The sequence below is a fragment of the Gadus chalcogrammus genome, chromosome 7, assembly GCF_026213295.1.
Source record: "Gadus chalcogrammus isolate NIFS_2021 chromosome 7, NIFS_Gcha_1.0, whole genome shotgun sequence".
Lineage (NCBI taxonomy): Eukaryota > Metazoa > Chordata > Actinopteri > Gadiformes > Gadidae > Gadus > Gadus chalcogrammus.
Genome location: NC_079418.1, coordinates 15,433,864 through 15,448,121, shown reverse-complemented (window position 1 = coordinate 15,448,121; position 14,258 = coordinate 15,433,864). Strand labels below are relative to the sequence as shown.

General features: G+C 46.5%; 1 protein-coding gene across 1 annotated transcript; it reads right to left on the bottom strand.

The window, feature by feature from the left end:
* Positions 1 to 893: 893 nt before the first annotated feature.
* zgc:163098 (uncharacterized protein LOC100037380 homolog) lies at positions 894 to 13,746 on the bottom strand. Its single transcript, XM_056594074.1, has 25 exons — positions 13,660 to 13,746; positions 12,274 to 12,403; positions 11,982 to 12,073; positions 11,725 to 11,836; positions 11,127 to 11,236; positions 10,952 to 11,019; positions 10,514 to 10,623; positions 10,222 to 10,286; positions 9,905 to 10,070; positions 9,146 to 9,345; positions 8,633 to 8,676; positions 8,304 to 8,408; positions 8,140 to 8,206; positions 7,546 to 7,724; positions 7,105 to 7,267; positions 5,927 to 6,006; positions 5,734 to 5,821; positions 5,032 to 5,160; positions 3,928 to 4,135; positions 3,575 to 3,655; positions 3,386 to 3,452; positions 2,894 to 3,041; positions 2,369 to 2,479; positions 1,822 to 1,997; positions 894 to 1,458 (listed from the first exon to the last, which is right to left on the bottom strand). The coding sequence occupies exons 3-25, from the start codon at positions 12,057 to 12,059 to the stop codon at positions 1,338 to 1,340; spliced, it is 2,676 nt and encodes an 891-aa protein (XP_056450049.1). The 5' UTR covers positions 12,060 to 12,073; positions 12,274 to 12,403; positions 13,660 to 13,746; the 3' UTR covers positions 894 to 1,337.
* Between the last annotated feature and the right edge of the window lie 512 nt (positions 13,747 to 14,258).

The following is a 14,258-nucleotide window of genomic DNA, read 5'->3' as shown; positions in this document are numbered from 1 at the left end:
CCTTTCTTTGAATTAAAGCACATTTCACTATATGGTAATTTATTTACATTTGCACATACTGTCCGCTTTTTTAAATAGAAAATCAGGACCTGCTCTACTTTCCTCTATCAAAAATTAAATAAAGATTTTATTGTAAAACACTTATTTCTGCGCTTTGATTTCTCATATTCCCCCACAGCGGAGGAATTGTGAAATGGAGATGATGTTGGACTATCAGCCAACCACATGTCCTGGGTTTACCTGAGGAATGTCCTTTTTCTGTCATTTTTTCAAAATTGCTTTGTCAAATTCATCAAGAAGTCCATATTTATTCAAGTCGTTTTTTCCTGGTCCTGTTCTTATTTACCGGGGACTGTTAACTCGGCTCACAGTAACAAATTGTGCTGCGATTGACTGGGATGTCAATTATTGCACACTCTGCCACTAACCTTTCCATCCATGAGCCAGAGGCGCTAACCCCTACCTGCTCCTCGACGAGATCTGAATTCACTAACTCACTGGGTAGAAATGTGAGCTAAATGACTATCAAACATTGTTGGTGGGCCTAAAGGCACGCTGGTTAGAGATTGAACTGATCAGTTTTTGGTTAGGTTCAGGATAATGATCCTGCCGGTAATCGATGTGTCATGGGAAATTAACAGTTAAAGCTTATTAAGCCCTCCGTGCACATTGACATGGATAAACAGCAGTTTTTGCCAATTGCTTCGTCACGTCATTATATATATTGGCTGCCATGTTGGAGTAGCTGCAGTGTTTCTTGTTAAAAGCACTGACAGTCATTTATTAACTGATTCCAATGAGTTATTTATATTCCAGGGTGTATGATATATGTGGATAAAAGGATTTTAACGAATCTAAAAACGACTAAACCATAGTGCTTTCTATCCAGAAACACTGCATCGCCATCAAATGCTTTAATCTGTTAACAGGCCAGTCTTGACCTCTCCAATATGGCGGCAACGTTGGCGTGAGACCCTAATGCCAACGGAGCTTCTAAGTATACATGTCCATGATGCTGAATACCATCCACTTGTAAACCAATCAGGACGCAGCATGCAAACTCATTGCCAATGGTGATTTTTATTTTCTTAAACCTCACAGACGGGCAGAGACATTCCGGAATCCACTTTAAAAAAACGAAAACAAAAACAATATTTATAACTTCATCGCAGTGTTCGATCTCCTCCTTACAAAAGTGTGCTCTTCCGTTGAGAACTTGAAGGGCAGAAGGTGAAAGTGGGGGAAGGGGGGGGGGGGCAGGCAGTCAGCGGGGCACACCGGCCCATAGAGGAAGGACCAGGTCAAAGGTCGAGGAGGAGGGGGGGCGGGGGTAGACATTAGCGTTTGCTCTTCTTGCTCTTTTTGTGAGAGCGGTGGGGCGATCGGGACTTGGATCTCCTCGCCCGCCGGTCTGCGGATGGAGATCTGGACAGCTTGGCCCGCCGCGGAGATCTCCCTCTGGGGACATCAGGCACATTTGAAATGAATAATCAAGGGAACAGTTTAAGAAAACTCCCGCCCTGCTAAATTGAAGCTCCTCTATTGAATGGTTCTCGGACAGAAAGGTAACCACCAATGACGTCGCTGCGTTGTGAGCTGCTGAGCGTGGGGCTTTTCTTTAACGGTGACGTGTACACACTCTGATACGCCACAAGTTTGGATGTCTGAGTCCTCAAAAGTCCAATTGCAACTGCTAATCCACATCAGACAAGGTGGTACAACAGGTGCCCTTTAGGCATGAAATCAGCAGTACCACAGCATAGCAAATAAGACAGAACTCAAGGTAACAGAATGACTATATACATCATTTCAAAGGCTTGCCTGGAAGGAGAGACACTTCTGTGTGTCTGAGCTGCGTCGTCTGAGTCCGAGCTCCTCCCCCTCCCTCCGCGGTGGTCGCTCCTCTTGCTCTTCTCCTTGTCTCTCCTCTCCTCCCGCGGCCGGTTGGACTTGGAAGAGGACGAGGACTCACTCTGCTCCTCCTCGTTGTCAAACTCCTGAAACAAAGGCCTCAGGATTACAACGGGGTTCCTTGTTACAAGGATTTGTTGAATACTTGTTTCTGACTGGTCCAGCACGGCATTCAGTGTTTTTTTCTTATTTGTATGGCGGACCGCCGCTACCCTTGTTTGTTATATTTTGTCTCATTATTGATTTTAGTTAACTGTCATGTTTTATGCAGGCTAGTGTTGCAGTGAGTAGGTCATTATTGTGAAATAAAGCAATTGTTCATAAATTTCAATTATATAAAAAAAACTAACCCTAACACCTTCGATAAAAGCGTCTCCTAAACCACAAAAAAAGTGAAACATGCTAATCAGAACACCAGATCCTGTAAGGTTGACAGGATGTGATGTCAGCGCCTCACCTTCTGCAGCAGCTTCCTCCTGTAGTGTCCCACCTGCTGCTGGAGGCTCATCCCCGACCTCCGGGAGCGCTGGCCCGACTCCAGCTCGTCCTGCACCCTCATGACCTTCACCTGCACCGGAGCACACCGCCGGGGTCAGGGCGATGGACACACGTGACTCTGACCCTCTTAAAGCACTTCGCTACGTTTAGCTTTCCTCCGGTGGGGTGAATTCCTTTTTTGGATGCAGTTCACCTTTCAACTATATCTTTGTGATTCTGATGGTATTCGCAGCATTTGATTAAAAAATATATAAAAATCCTTTTATATTGGTCTTGTCCGTTTTTCAATCAAAAACATGTAATTGTGTAATCGGTATAGCTTTCAAGTGCGTGACCTCCCATGCCCAATATGAATTTCAGACAACCCAAAGTGGGTTCCCGACCCGCAGGTTGGAGAACACTGAGCTACCGGCTTAGCTCAGATTAACGGCTTAACATCTTATCTATTCATTACTCTCTACAAAATGCTAAATTGACTTCTTGCCTCGATTTCCCTCAGCCTTTTCCTCTTCCCCTCAGACATCTGGAAGGTTCTCAGGGAGTTCTCGAAGTCGGCGCTGTCGTATTTAGACGGACTCGAGCCGTCGCTGGACTCGCTCTCCGAGTGGCCGCCTTTCTCCAGGCGGCTGGACCTGCAGCCCGGGAGAAAGAGAGCGCTGTTGGTGGTGGGACTCCCAGGTAGCATGCACTGTTTCCTGTCGCCGTCTCCTCATACAGTATGTGTTAGCATGCTAGCCCATTCGCAAGCTAACCCATGCTAGCACGGACCAGCACGTATGCAAGTGTCAGGGGGTCAGCTGAGCCATCAGTTAGCTCGATTACCTGCTTTAACTATTGATTACTACTATCCGATTTTTTGCATGTTAGCGGGCTAATCTCAGAGACCGCACCCTCTAGATCTAGTTCAAGTCTTGTTCGCGATATAATGGATGTCTCTCAGCAGCCACTGAAGGGGACCGGTTCACCAGAGCCTCACCTCACAGCCAGGTCCTCTTCGTCCCCGGCGGGCCCCACCACTGCATCCCATTTAGACTCTGTCTTGACTAAAAGGAAAAGCACAACATCTCATCTGGTCAAAGACGGCAACACTGGACATGACCAGGGTTCTGTGGGGGTCAGTTGGCGGTTGGCGCTGATGTGTCGGAGGGGGGGTGGTCCACACTACCTTGCTGGAACTCCTCTGAGAGACTCCTCTGCTCCCATTTGGACCTGGCAACCCCAGGGAAAGGACCACTGCCATCGTCCACTATGGAATAAAAAGTCACTTCTTAGAACGGGCTTCGATGCTTTGCTATTGCGTCATTTAGCACTGCAGATTGGTGTTGACTCTGATTCAGCAGACAAACGTATCCAAAAGCAGCATGGAGTGACTTGAGAACATTAAGGTCATTGAGGAACTGGTTGTTATGATGGAATTAGTATCGATTAGCACTGATGAAATCGGTCCGGTTGATTCAACTGTTCATACTCGTCACACAAACGCTCATATTGTGTTGATCCCAGGAAGAGGGTACCTACGCGGCATCCCGTCGATGTCGTCCATGGCGGCGGCGGCGGCGGCGGCAGCGGTAGCGGGGACGACCCCAAGCGGGACCCCGTCGATGTCGTCCACGGGGACCCCGTCCAGGGGGTCCCAGACCAGGGGGGCCCCGTCCAGCTCGTCCAGCACCTCGCCGTCCAACAACGGGCCCTCCAGAGGGGCCCCGTCCAGGTCTGGAGGAGAGCCCTGCGGCCCGGAGACAGGCCATGTGAGTGGGTGAAGGAGAGGGAGACTGATAGACTGGGTAGCCCCGCCCATTCTGCCGGCGGTTTGAGTTCGCCCTGCAGAAGGGTCGGGAGACCCTTCTGCAGGGCGAACTCAAACCGCCGGAAGCAATACATTTCTTTCTGCTTCCGATACGTTTTTGCGGGAGCCAATCACCAAGCTGGCTTTTCCCCCTGGCGCGCTATTAGCTTGTTAAACACAATGACGGCAGGGAAGCGACGGCCAGCAGCCAATTGCGTACTGAGTCAGTTGAACTAGGCCCGTTGATCACGCCTCTTGTGCTGAAGAAAAGGACGGCAGCTTCCCCAGACCAACGTGCAATCTACGATGGAGCTTGGTCTGGTTATAGCCAGGCTAGGTGAGTGATTGAGAATTTTTCACAATATAACATGCAAAAATCTGATTTCAATTTGACAGAAATTATAGGCTACTATAGCCTAATGTACTATAATAATATCCATCAAAGCGTGGCTGGTCTCTGTGGCAACGGAGAGCTCCTACTTGTCTGATTACGCACGGTACTCATATCCTATCAGGACAAAGCCCCCATCGATAAAGAGAATGTAGAAGTGTTTAACGGATTACTAACTTTAAAGACGGATGCAAATCATTGCATTTCAGTGTATAGAACAAATCAGGGAGCATTTAGAACAGCGACAATGTACCACAGCGCACTGACTGAAAATAATGCTCACCAGCCATACCACCAAGTGTTATGCTGAAGACACAGTTTGTGTTCTTAAAAAGAAAAAGAGTTCACACACAATGCTCCCTGCAGAACGAGTCCACTACTAAAGACCTCCAATCTTTCTATGGAAGATCGGAGGTCACCCCTCATATAGATCGTCAGGGCTCACCTCTGCCTTGTCGGCCGTCTCCTCCGCTGCCTTGGTGAAGCCCAGGAAGACGTTCTGGAGGTGGAGGAGGTAGGCCTCAGGGTAGATCGCCCAGTCCTCCCACGCTCGGAAACACCCCATCACCTTTTGCTGAGGGGACAGCGTTTAAGTTTACATTTTGTGGATATTGCTGGCGCTTTTGTCCAAAGCGACTTACAACCATTCACACACATTGGCACACCGCCGGCGGAGCCAACCACACAGGGCGACAGCCAGCTCGTCAGGAGCGGTCAGGGTTAAGGGTCTTGCTCGGGGTCACCTTAACACTCGGATCCCCCTGCTAGGAGGAGCAGGGGATCGAACTAGCGACCTTCCAGGTACCAGTCAACCAGCTCTACCCCCTGAGCTACAGTCGCCCCTCGATAGCGATGCATTAGTGTGTAGAGCCTGCCTGAAAATAAAACTTCTATTGCACTTTTTGATTTTAACTGAAGCAACTTAAAGTTACATTAAAATATAATTGCAATGACTGTTGACTTTGGGATTCAAATCCAGAACCTCTCGGCTATGAGTCAAACACCCGAGACTGCAATGTCCTGCACCATCAATATATGCCATCAGGGGAAAACTCCTCTACAGTCTCACTCAAGTGTCTATATATCTGAGCATGGGTTGGCCCAGTGGGAATCAAACCCCTAACCCTGCCGGTGTCCAGCCCCTTACCTTGAACTGTTCGGCTTGCAGTCGGCCTTGGATGTTCTTGTATGCAGCGTGGAGGTCCCCGAATATCTGGAGCAGCTTTGATTCAAAGCTGCAGAGACACAGACACCCTTAGAGCAATAACGATGACAAAAGGGCCCAGATCGTACCGTAAATATCCTGCTAAGTGGCTGGTGCGCGGGGAAGGCTTTCTTACTATTTACGGAAGTAAGATGCACCGGCCACTTTGGCACACGAGTTGTACAAGATGTCCGACACAAGATATAGCCTCGAGATCTTTGGGGCAGAAAGACAGAATAAAAGATCAGACACACTTTATTCTAATAAGAATGATTTCACTTGGGATCGAACAATCTGTACAATCTGTACATAAATACATTGTTTTAAATTGCCAATAGATTAAGTAAGGGATAATGTATAGAACGCCGGTCATTATCGGGAACATAAGGCGAAAAGGACACCGACGCAAAGCGGACGTGTCTTGCTTCTCCCTGAAGGGGCTTATTTTCGATACTGACCAGTGACGTTCTATACATTATCCCACTTATTACACGGCTACTTGCCAAAACGAAAAGATTACCTCAAACGGTGTGTCTTTTTACAGTTTATTTTGTTACCAGCATTCGTAGTGTTGATCAGCAGAGAAATTGTCAGACAAAGACGTTGCTTAGAATGTCGATGTCGCTTAGAAACCGAGTACGCTGGGGTTCTTGCGGAGTGATACGATAGATGGCAAAAAATCCACTTTCCTTGACAGTGGTCAATTATACTTAGCAACGGTGAATTATCAAACAAATTCACAGCCGGAAGTTGTGACAGGCCCATGCAAGTGAACGGAGCGTTCCATGGCATTGAGAGGAGCTGTGTAATAACTGGTTTTATTTGTCCCTTTAAAGAAATGAGACCTTCCTCAACTCTTTAGTAAACAGCCTGTAGGGTGATTTCTATTATATTTGGAACAGGCCGGTTTTGCCAGGGGAAAAGGAAGGAAGTGACTAAGCCTGGATATATCCAAATGTTTATTTAGAACATTAGTTTATGATTGTCACAGTTGGGCTTCCCATTTTCAAACATGGTTGGCTTAGCTTGCAATTAACCTTTTTGTTGCCATAAACTACTGTGGTCTACAGTGGTTAAGAGCATTGTACTGCATTTGGTCTGATCCAGCCGGATGATAACATAGCTAGCTATCCTAGCATACAGTCCATGCTGTATGTTAATGTTTTTTACCCCTGCCATTATTATTTTAGTCCCCTCAATGCTTCTAAACACAAAAGTAGTTCCCCAAGCGTGCAACCACAACATTAAAACGTGTGTGTGGGTGTGTGTGTGTGTGTTATGTGCTCATGTATGCGTCATTGCGTGCGTGCGTACCTTCTTCTGCAGCGGCGTGTGCAGCATGGACAGCGACTCGCTGATGAGCAGCACCACCTCCTCGGCCGCCTCGGCGCGCTCCACACAGAAGGCCATGGCCTCGGCCACCTCGCCCCGCCGCGGGCCCAGCTCCCGCAGCAGCCCCTCCAGGCGCCGCCGGTGTCTGGGGCAGGGGGACCAGGAGGAAGCCTTGGTTGGTTTGGTGCTATTATCTTTTTGCCAACCTGCCCCACTTTTTGGTGACATTGAAACTTTCTATCAGCGATAATTCAATTTTTTTTTGCATTTGAAGGAATTCCGAAGGAAAAATGCACTGGTTGGAAATGAAACCTTTTCTCTTCTGGGAAACCTTGCATCTTCCAAGGGGTCAAAGTTCACGTGCTTCCACAGGGATTAACCTTAGTCCCTCTCCGTGGAAAACAAAACAAACCGCAAACTCACTCGGCTTTCAGCTGCCCCTTCTTGCCCTCCTCCTCCTCCTCCTCTTGGGGGGTCCCGGGGTCGTAGCCGGCCCGGGCCGTGTCCCGGCTGCTGTATGCGTTCAGGGCCGGCGGACGCCATATCGACCCGCCCTGGAACATCCGGAACTCTCTGGTCCGCCACTCGCTCAGCGACTCGCCCTGCCGCAGCGCGGGGAACAGCGTCGCTGGTTAGTTCACCCACCATAACCGGGGGAATATTAGTTAGTAGCCCAACAAACTAACGGACTCACCAACCTTTTTCCACCAAAAAACGAACCAAGCAACCAACCAACTAACGTGTAACTAGTAACCCGCTACATTGTTGAGTGGTTAGCTATCCATCAAAAACATTACTATTTAGTCGATGCTTATTCATGGCAAAAACCTAGCTTTTACGATTTCATCGAAAATAATAATATTTCACATAATGTTACTGATACTGAACAGTCAGGCACATCTTAAAACATCCACGATTTAGCAAAATGTCAGGATAATCTGGAAATGGATTGTGGATCCAAAAGTTCAATATGTCCCAGATTCCAAAGTGAGTGTGCGTGACAGGAGGGCGCTCAACCTGGAGGATGCAGAAGAGTCTCCAGCGGTAGTACACATGGTCCTGGCTTTTGTTGTCAAACAGGAACCTGTCACCAGCCAGAGGAACAAGGAAGTTATTACAGTAGGAAGGTGCGTTTCCCCTTCACAAAGTCAGTTGAAGTGGAGACGAGGTGACGTCCTCACCTGAAGTCTGGGTTGTTCTTCTCCTTGCTCATGATGATGGCTTCAAACATGGGCCCCTCCCTCACAACAAACTCTACCATCCTGTGGATGAGCACCAGCAGGATCCTGTAGGGGGGAGGTTAGTGGGGTCAGAGGTCAGACCAGGCGTCCCATCAGATTAGGAACACACTTGTTGCTGTGTTGGGAGGGGGGAAGTTAGGGTGGGGAAGTTTGGAGTGCTGATGGAGGACGTGGTGAATAGGGTGGTGGCGATAGTGGCGATAGTAGTGTTGGTGATGGTGCGGATTGTGGTGATTGAGGTAGTAACGGTAGTGACTGTACATCCATACCTTTCGGTGGGGATGACCACCTTGACAACAGCTTCGGACAGAGTCTGTTGGTGGTCAAATCATACGGTAAAGAGAAGCAGAGTGAGAACAGCAGTACACTGCAGGATACACAGAACACAGGGAACAACCAAGACAAGGGTTATCAATACATCACGCCATCCAAATCCTGTCATTTATTTGTTTATTTATTTGCATACAGAGAAAGACACGCAGACGTACAGAGACATAGAGACTGCCTACAAGTGAGCAGAGAGAGGGGAAGCAAGATGGAGAGACAGAGAACAAGATAGCAGGAAAGACAAAGAATGAGAGAGGGACAGAGAACAAGAGCGAGGAACAGAGATTGAGCGATAAACAGACAAAGACGCAGACCTTGTGGAAGAGAGACACGGCGAGATAGAGAGACATAGAGGAAGAGACCTTGTCCAACAGACGGGTAGAAAGATAAACAGATAACAGAGAGACAGACAAGGAGATGGACAGATAAACAGACGTAGACGTAGAGATGAAGACCTTGTCGAACTCAGACTTGGAGCGGCCCAGGGGCTTGGTGAAGTCGTTGCGGAGGCGGTCGCGGGGCTGGGCGTTGAAGGGCAGACCGGAGGGGGGCGGCGGGGCCAACCTCATCCCCGTGGGCGTGTAGAGCGGCTGGGGAGGGATCCGGGCCGGCTTGCCCCAGCCCAGCTTCATCTCAAAGCCCATCACCGTTTTACCTGGGGGGCAGGAGACACCAAATCGTTCACAGGATCGTCGTCTGCTTGTCCAGGCACTGCCCTTTTTAAAGCTCTGTTTAAGAGCTGCGCTGCTTTTACCCTCAAACACTTGAGACACAAATGGAGCTGTTGGGGTGTTGGGAAACAACGGACACCAAGGGTACATGATGAAGTATTAATTAAAATCAGTTAATGCAGCAACAACCATTAAAGGACTATTGGTCCCGTCATCATTTACTAACGGTGTTCTTGTTAACTAGTGGTTATAGCGTTAACTACGGTAATTGTGCTGATATCAAGGTTCTAATTGATACGTTATTTAATAGTATTAGGGTTAGCCCTGACCCCTACGCGAACTCTATATAATAATGCTCATTACTGCATTAACTAATGGTAATTAATGGTTGATTAATGTTAAAATCCTGCATTACGCAGTAAGATGTTAGAAGTTATCTTGCACCATGAGCTAAACGATGGAGTGTGATGGACCCTAACCCTAACCCTAACCCTCCCCTGACCAGCTGGTGAACCAGGCTCTAAACAGAGACGCCCACCGTACCGTCCAGAGAGGCCAGGGCTCTCTCGGCGTCCCGGCGGGTCATGTAGGCCACGAAGGCCCTGTTGGTGGTCCGGCAGCGCTCCTCGTCCGTCCGGGGCCACATGATCTTCACACTGGCCAGGGGCCCGTACTTCCCAAACTCCTTGCAGAGCATCTCCTCATTCATCTGTCAATCAAATCAATCAATACAACTTTATCGATAAGGGTGCGTTTTTCGTGCCCTGGTCCGAAAACGAGGACATGGAGGACAGCGACCCTGAGGGGCTCTGGATAGAGGATATGTCAAAGGCATAGGATGCCACTGCTGTGGAAGTTACCTTTGGACTGATGCAGCTGATGTAGAGGTTGGTGGTGATGGGCAACACAGTGTCGTCATAGAAACCTGTAGGTTTTGGGAAAGCCATACAGGAGTCAAGCAGTGAGGGAAAGGCTGATTTACTCTAAGAATAAACACATGTAATTCATTGATAGAGAGCTAGTCTTTACTTGATGTAGCATTTTCAACCCTTATTAGAATTTGTGCAGCTGTCATACTCATACCTAATGTTGGGCTTAATATTTCCGCTATTGAAGGAATATGTGTTAATGTAACATGAGGATAATTATTACTTGATCGCCTTGACAACGGTGTGTCCAGGTCTCCATAGGCTCCGCCTCCTCCTCCTCCTCCGGGGTCATTTTTCTTCCTCTTGTGCCGCTCCTCCCGCTCTTCCTGTATGCTGTTGACCACCGATGACAGGTCATCAGTTACCAAGGTGACGACAGGTTATCAGTTACTACTGCAACGACAGGTTATCAGTTAGCATGGCGATGACAGGTAATCAATTACCATGGGGATTGCAGGTTTTCAGTTACCATGACGTTATGGCGTTAGTGTCTATGTATGACTATGTAGTATGCGTAAAACCTCGGTCCTCTATAAACGACTAAACTCAAAGACACCAAGTAGAAAAAAACTTCTTTTTTTTTCTTGAAAGTTATATGCCCCAAGACACATACTGAAAGATTAAAAGTGTAAGACAGAAGAATTATTCTTTGCAGACTCACAGTTTGAGCTCTTCTTTAAATAGTTCGAGGTTGCTCCTCTTCTTTCCTTCTACCTTCTTCTTGAATATCTGCCAATCAAATAGGCAGCCATTTAGAGTGAAACGTGATCCCGGGCTGGACTAACCTATTTTTGGCAGGAAGGAGCTAAATCCAACAGGAAGAGGAGATAACTCACAGGCTTTTTGGCATCAGGAGAATGTGCTAGCGATACAGGGGGGGGTGTGGAGTTGAACTTGGCGGCTGGTCGATAGAGCTTGTTTCTGGAAGCGTCTGCTGCTTCCTCTTCTTCAAAGACAACATGAAGTAAAAAATGACTTTAAAACTAACAGTACCAGGCAATGTATTCACAAACAAATGTTTCATATTTGGGATTGATTGGAAAAAAAGTAACCATTTAAATTTGTGGATATAAATATATGTTTTGCTTAAGTGTAACGTGCAGGGATGCAACAATTAATTGAAGGCAACGGTGTTGTGAACAATACCATTGAACAATTTAAATGACCTAGCAAAGAATGCAATACTGATAGCCTTTTCCACCTGTCCAGTCAATGATATAAATATATGTTTTTATGTAAGTGTCTTACAATAATACAGTTGGGTGCAAACATTCCCATTTGAAGCTCAACGCGTACAAGCATCACATTCACGCATTAACACATTCACATGCATCCCCAGCGGGGATCGATGCCCTAACCCCGGCAGTGTTAATCCCAAGGCCCACGTGCTAGCGATGGGATATCCATAATCCATGACATCCCGGGGGTCCTCACCTTTAGTTACATTCACGATGCCTCCTCGCACAAACGTCTTCACCCCGCTCTTGGTGCTGCCTTCGAACGAAGCTAGGAACTCCTCAAACACCTCCGCTGCCTTCTCTTGCTCCTAGAACAGAGCAGCAACATCTGATCAACGTACACATATCCCATTCAGCACACTGTGGATGAGGACTTAACCATTTCGGTCAGCTAGCAGACGCTTTGCATCCAGAGCACATTAAAGGCTGTTCGTATGACAGCAGGGCTCTCACCTTCTTCTTGAGCTCCTCCTGTTCCCTCTTCGACAGGGATTTTATTGCACTGGCAGGTTTTCCCTTTCTTTCCGCCATGTTTACACTGCAATCTAAGAACAGACAAACTGTCAATCGCTGAAAATGTCGGCCAATCACATTGATTCAAATAAATAACATTCTCGTTAGCAGAGATGTTCAGATCTTGAACCTAAAAAAATCGAGTTGGTTGTGATAGCCTAGACATTTTGGAATTATCTCAGTTTCCATGTTATCTAAAACCACCAGATCATATTGAATATCAACCACTCACCTCTTAAGGCTGATGAATAAGCTGGATTTGCTAGTTGTAGCTAGAATCCATCGCAGGCACCACCACAAGCATTAAGGTCTTCAGTTGTAACATCCCTCCACCCAGATATTCACAGCACAATGTGAGAAGTCTGCAAATCAATTTAGTTTATAATGAGGGATATGTTTGTAAAAACACGATGTATTTGTAAAAACACTGCTTTATTCCTGACATCATTATTTTAGCGTTTGGATTTGTTACTTATGACTACTAACAAAGATGTGGACATGCTTCAAAACAGAAAGAAGCTTACCTGGCACTAAAATGGTTAATAAAGATGCATCTACACTAGCTTTTCAGGTGGAGGTTTCCATCATGGCCTATATCTAGTCATGATCAACAGGACAACTTATAACTTATAATAATGCATTGATTCAACTCGTAATTGGCATCACTAGGCCTAAGCCGCACTCGCCTCTGCTGGTACCCCATTGGAGTCCATAAGAGAGCCAAGACACAACTGACACCTGCATGCAAATTCGCGCAGGCATCGGATTATAACTCAGTGGAAGCATGAATAGGGGCTACTTCATTCACACAGAGATAAATCCACTCCCACAGGTGCTCGCTGCAGCATCTTTGTAAACCAACTGTGTGTGTGTGTGTGTGTGTGTGTGTGTGTGTGTGTGTGTGTGTGTGTGTGTGTGTGTGTGTGTGTGTGTGTGTGTGTGTGTGTGTGTATGTGTGTGTGTGTGTGTGTGTGTGTGTGCGTGTTTACATGGACAAAATATGCAGAAACGTTGCCAGGGAGCAACGCGGGAGTAGGCTTCTAGACAGAAAAAGGTTTTTTATAGACCTTGAACATTGCAAAACAGGGCACCTTGTAATACACAAGCACGAACACACTCGTACCCAAATGAGACTGATCCAACAAAGCTATCCGTGATCACAGAACGACGGATAAACCAGTGTTGTCAAGCAGATAGATCATGCATTTAGCTCCGATATGCAAGCCATTGTAACCGATCTATCTTGACAACGATCTCTTCAATCAGAGGGACATTCAAAGACTACCACAGCTAGCGAGACAAACGATGGTTAAAGGCCTGCACCTCATAATAGTTAGCCAACAGTCCTATGTGTCCCGTATTAAAGCAATTGATAGACAGATGTAAAGCTAATGCTAAGTTATAGATGCGATGCTTTAATAAAATGTTAAATAAATAACGTCAAATCCCAACAGGGTTCAAAGGGGGGTGACTCCTACTGTTAGCATCTGCTAACCTGGCTGTCCTGACTGTTGTGCTACTAAACAGCAGACATTTTAACGATATATCATCCTATTTTCCTATTAAAAATCAATCCTGTTATAGTCAACTCGTTGAAGCTGTCCCGACATAAACTCACAGTGTCTGTCATGTTGTTGCATTTCCATTTTCGCCAGTACGCCGAAAATGGATCTCCACCATAACAAGCTAGCCTGCTGAAGCAGAGGGGGCGTGGCCCGGTACTATAATGAGCACCATTCGTCATCCGTTGGCTCATTAATATTCATGTTAAATCATACATATTTAAATTGACGCAAAGGTTGATCAATGTTTACAAAACACGATGCATAATTACCGGTAGGATAGGGTCTTACATAAGTATTAATGTCCCTCTCATCTTCAGGGCAATAGTTTCTACATGGATCTTTCAAAAAGTCCGTTTTGCAACGTGTTTTTTTTCCCCAGCCATTGGATCAGCCATTAGGCCATCATTAGTATACAAAAAAGGTTGAATCTACTATTTACACTCATATTTTACTTCCGTGTAAAATATTACGTTTTATCTGCATCTTTATCCAAAAACAAGACCAAATACGTGTCTGAAATAGGCTACGTCTTATTCTCAAATAGTGAGAGAGAATAGTGAGACAAATTTGTAAGGTGGATGTATTTTGTTACTTTGTCATATGCAAATCTTTTTCCTTTTGCTGTATATTAAATATAAAATAAGTAGTAATT

Coding starts and splice junctions, on each gene's coding strand:
- zgc:163098 (XM_056594074.1), bottom strand. CDS start 12,059: ATGGCGGAAAGAAAGGGAAAACCTGCCAGTGCAATAAAATCCCTGTCG. Junction 8,677..9,145: donor CCAAGTCTGAGTTCGACAAG/GTCTTCATCTCT, acceptor GACCACCAACAG/ACTCTGTCCGAAGCTGTTGT. Junction 5,822..5,926: donor GCATCTTACTTCCGTAAATA/GTAAGAAAGCCT, acceptor GTGTCTCTGCAG/CTTTGAATCAAAGCTGCTCC.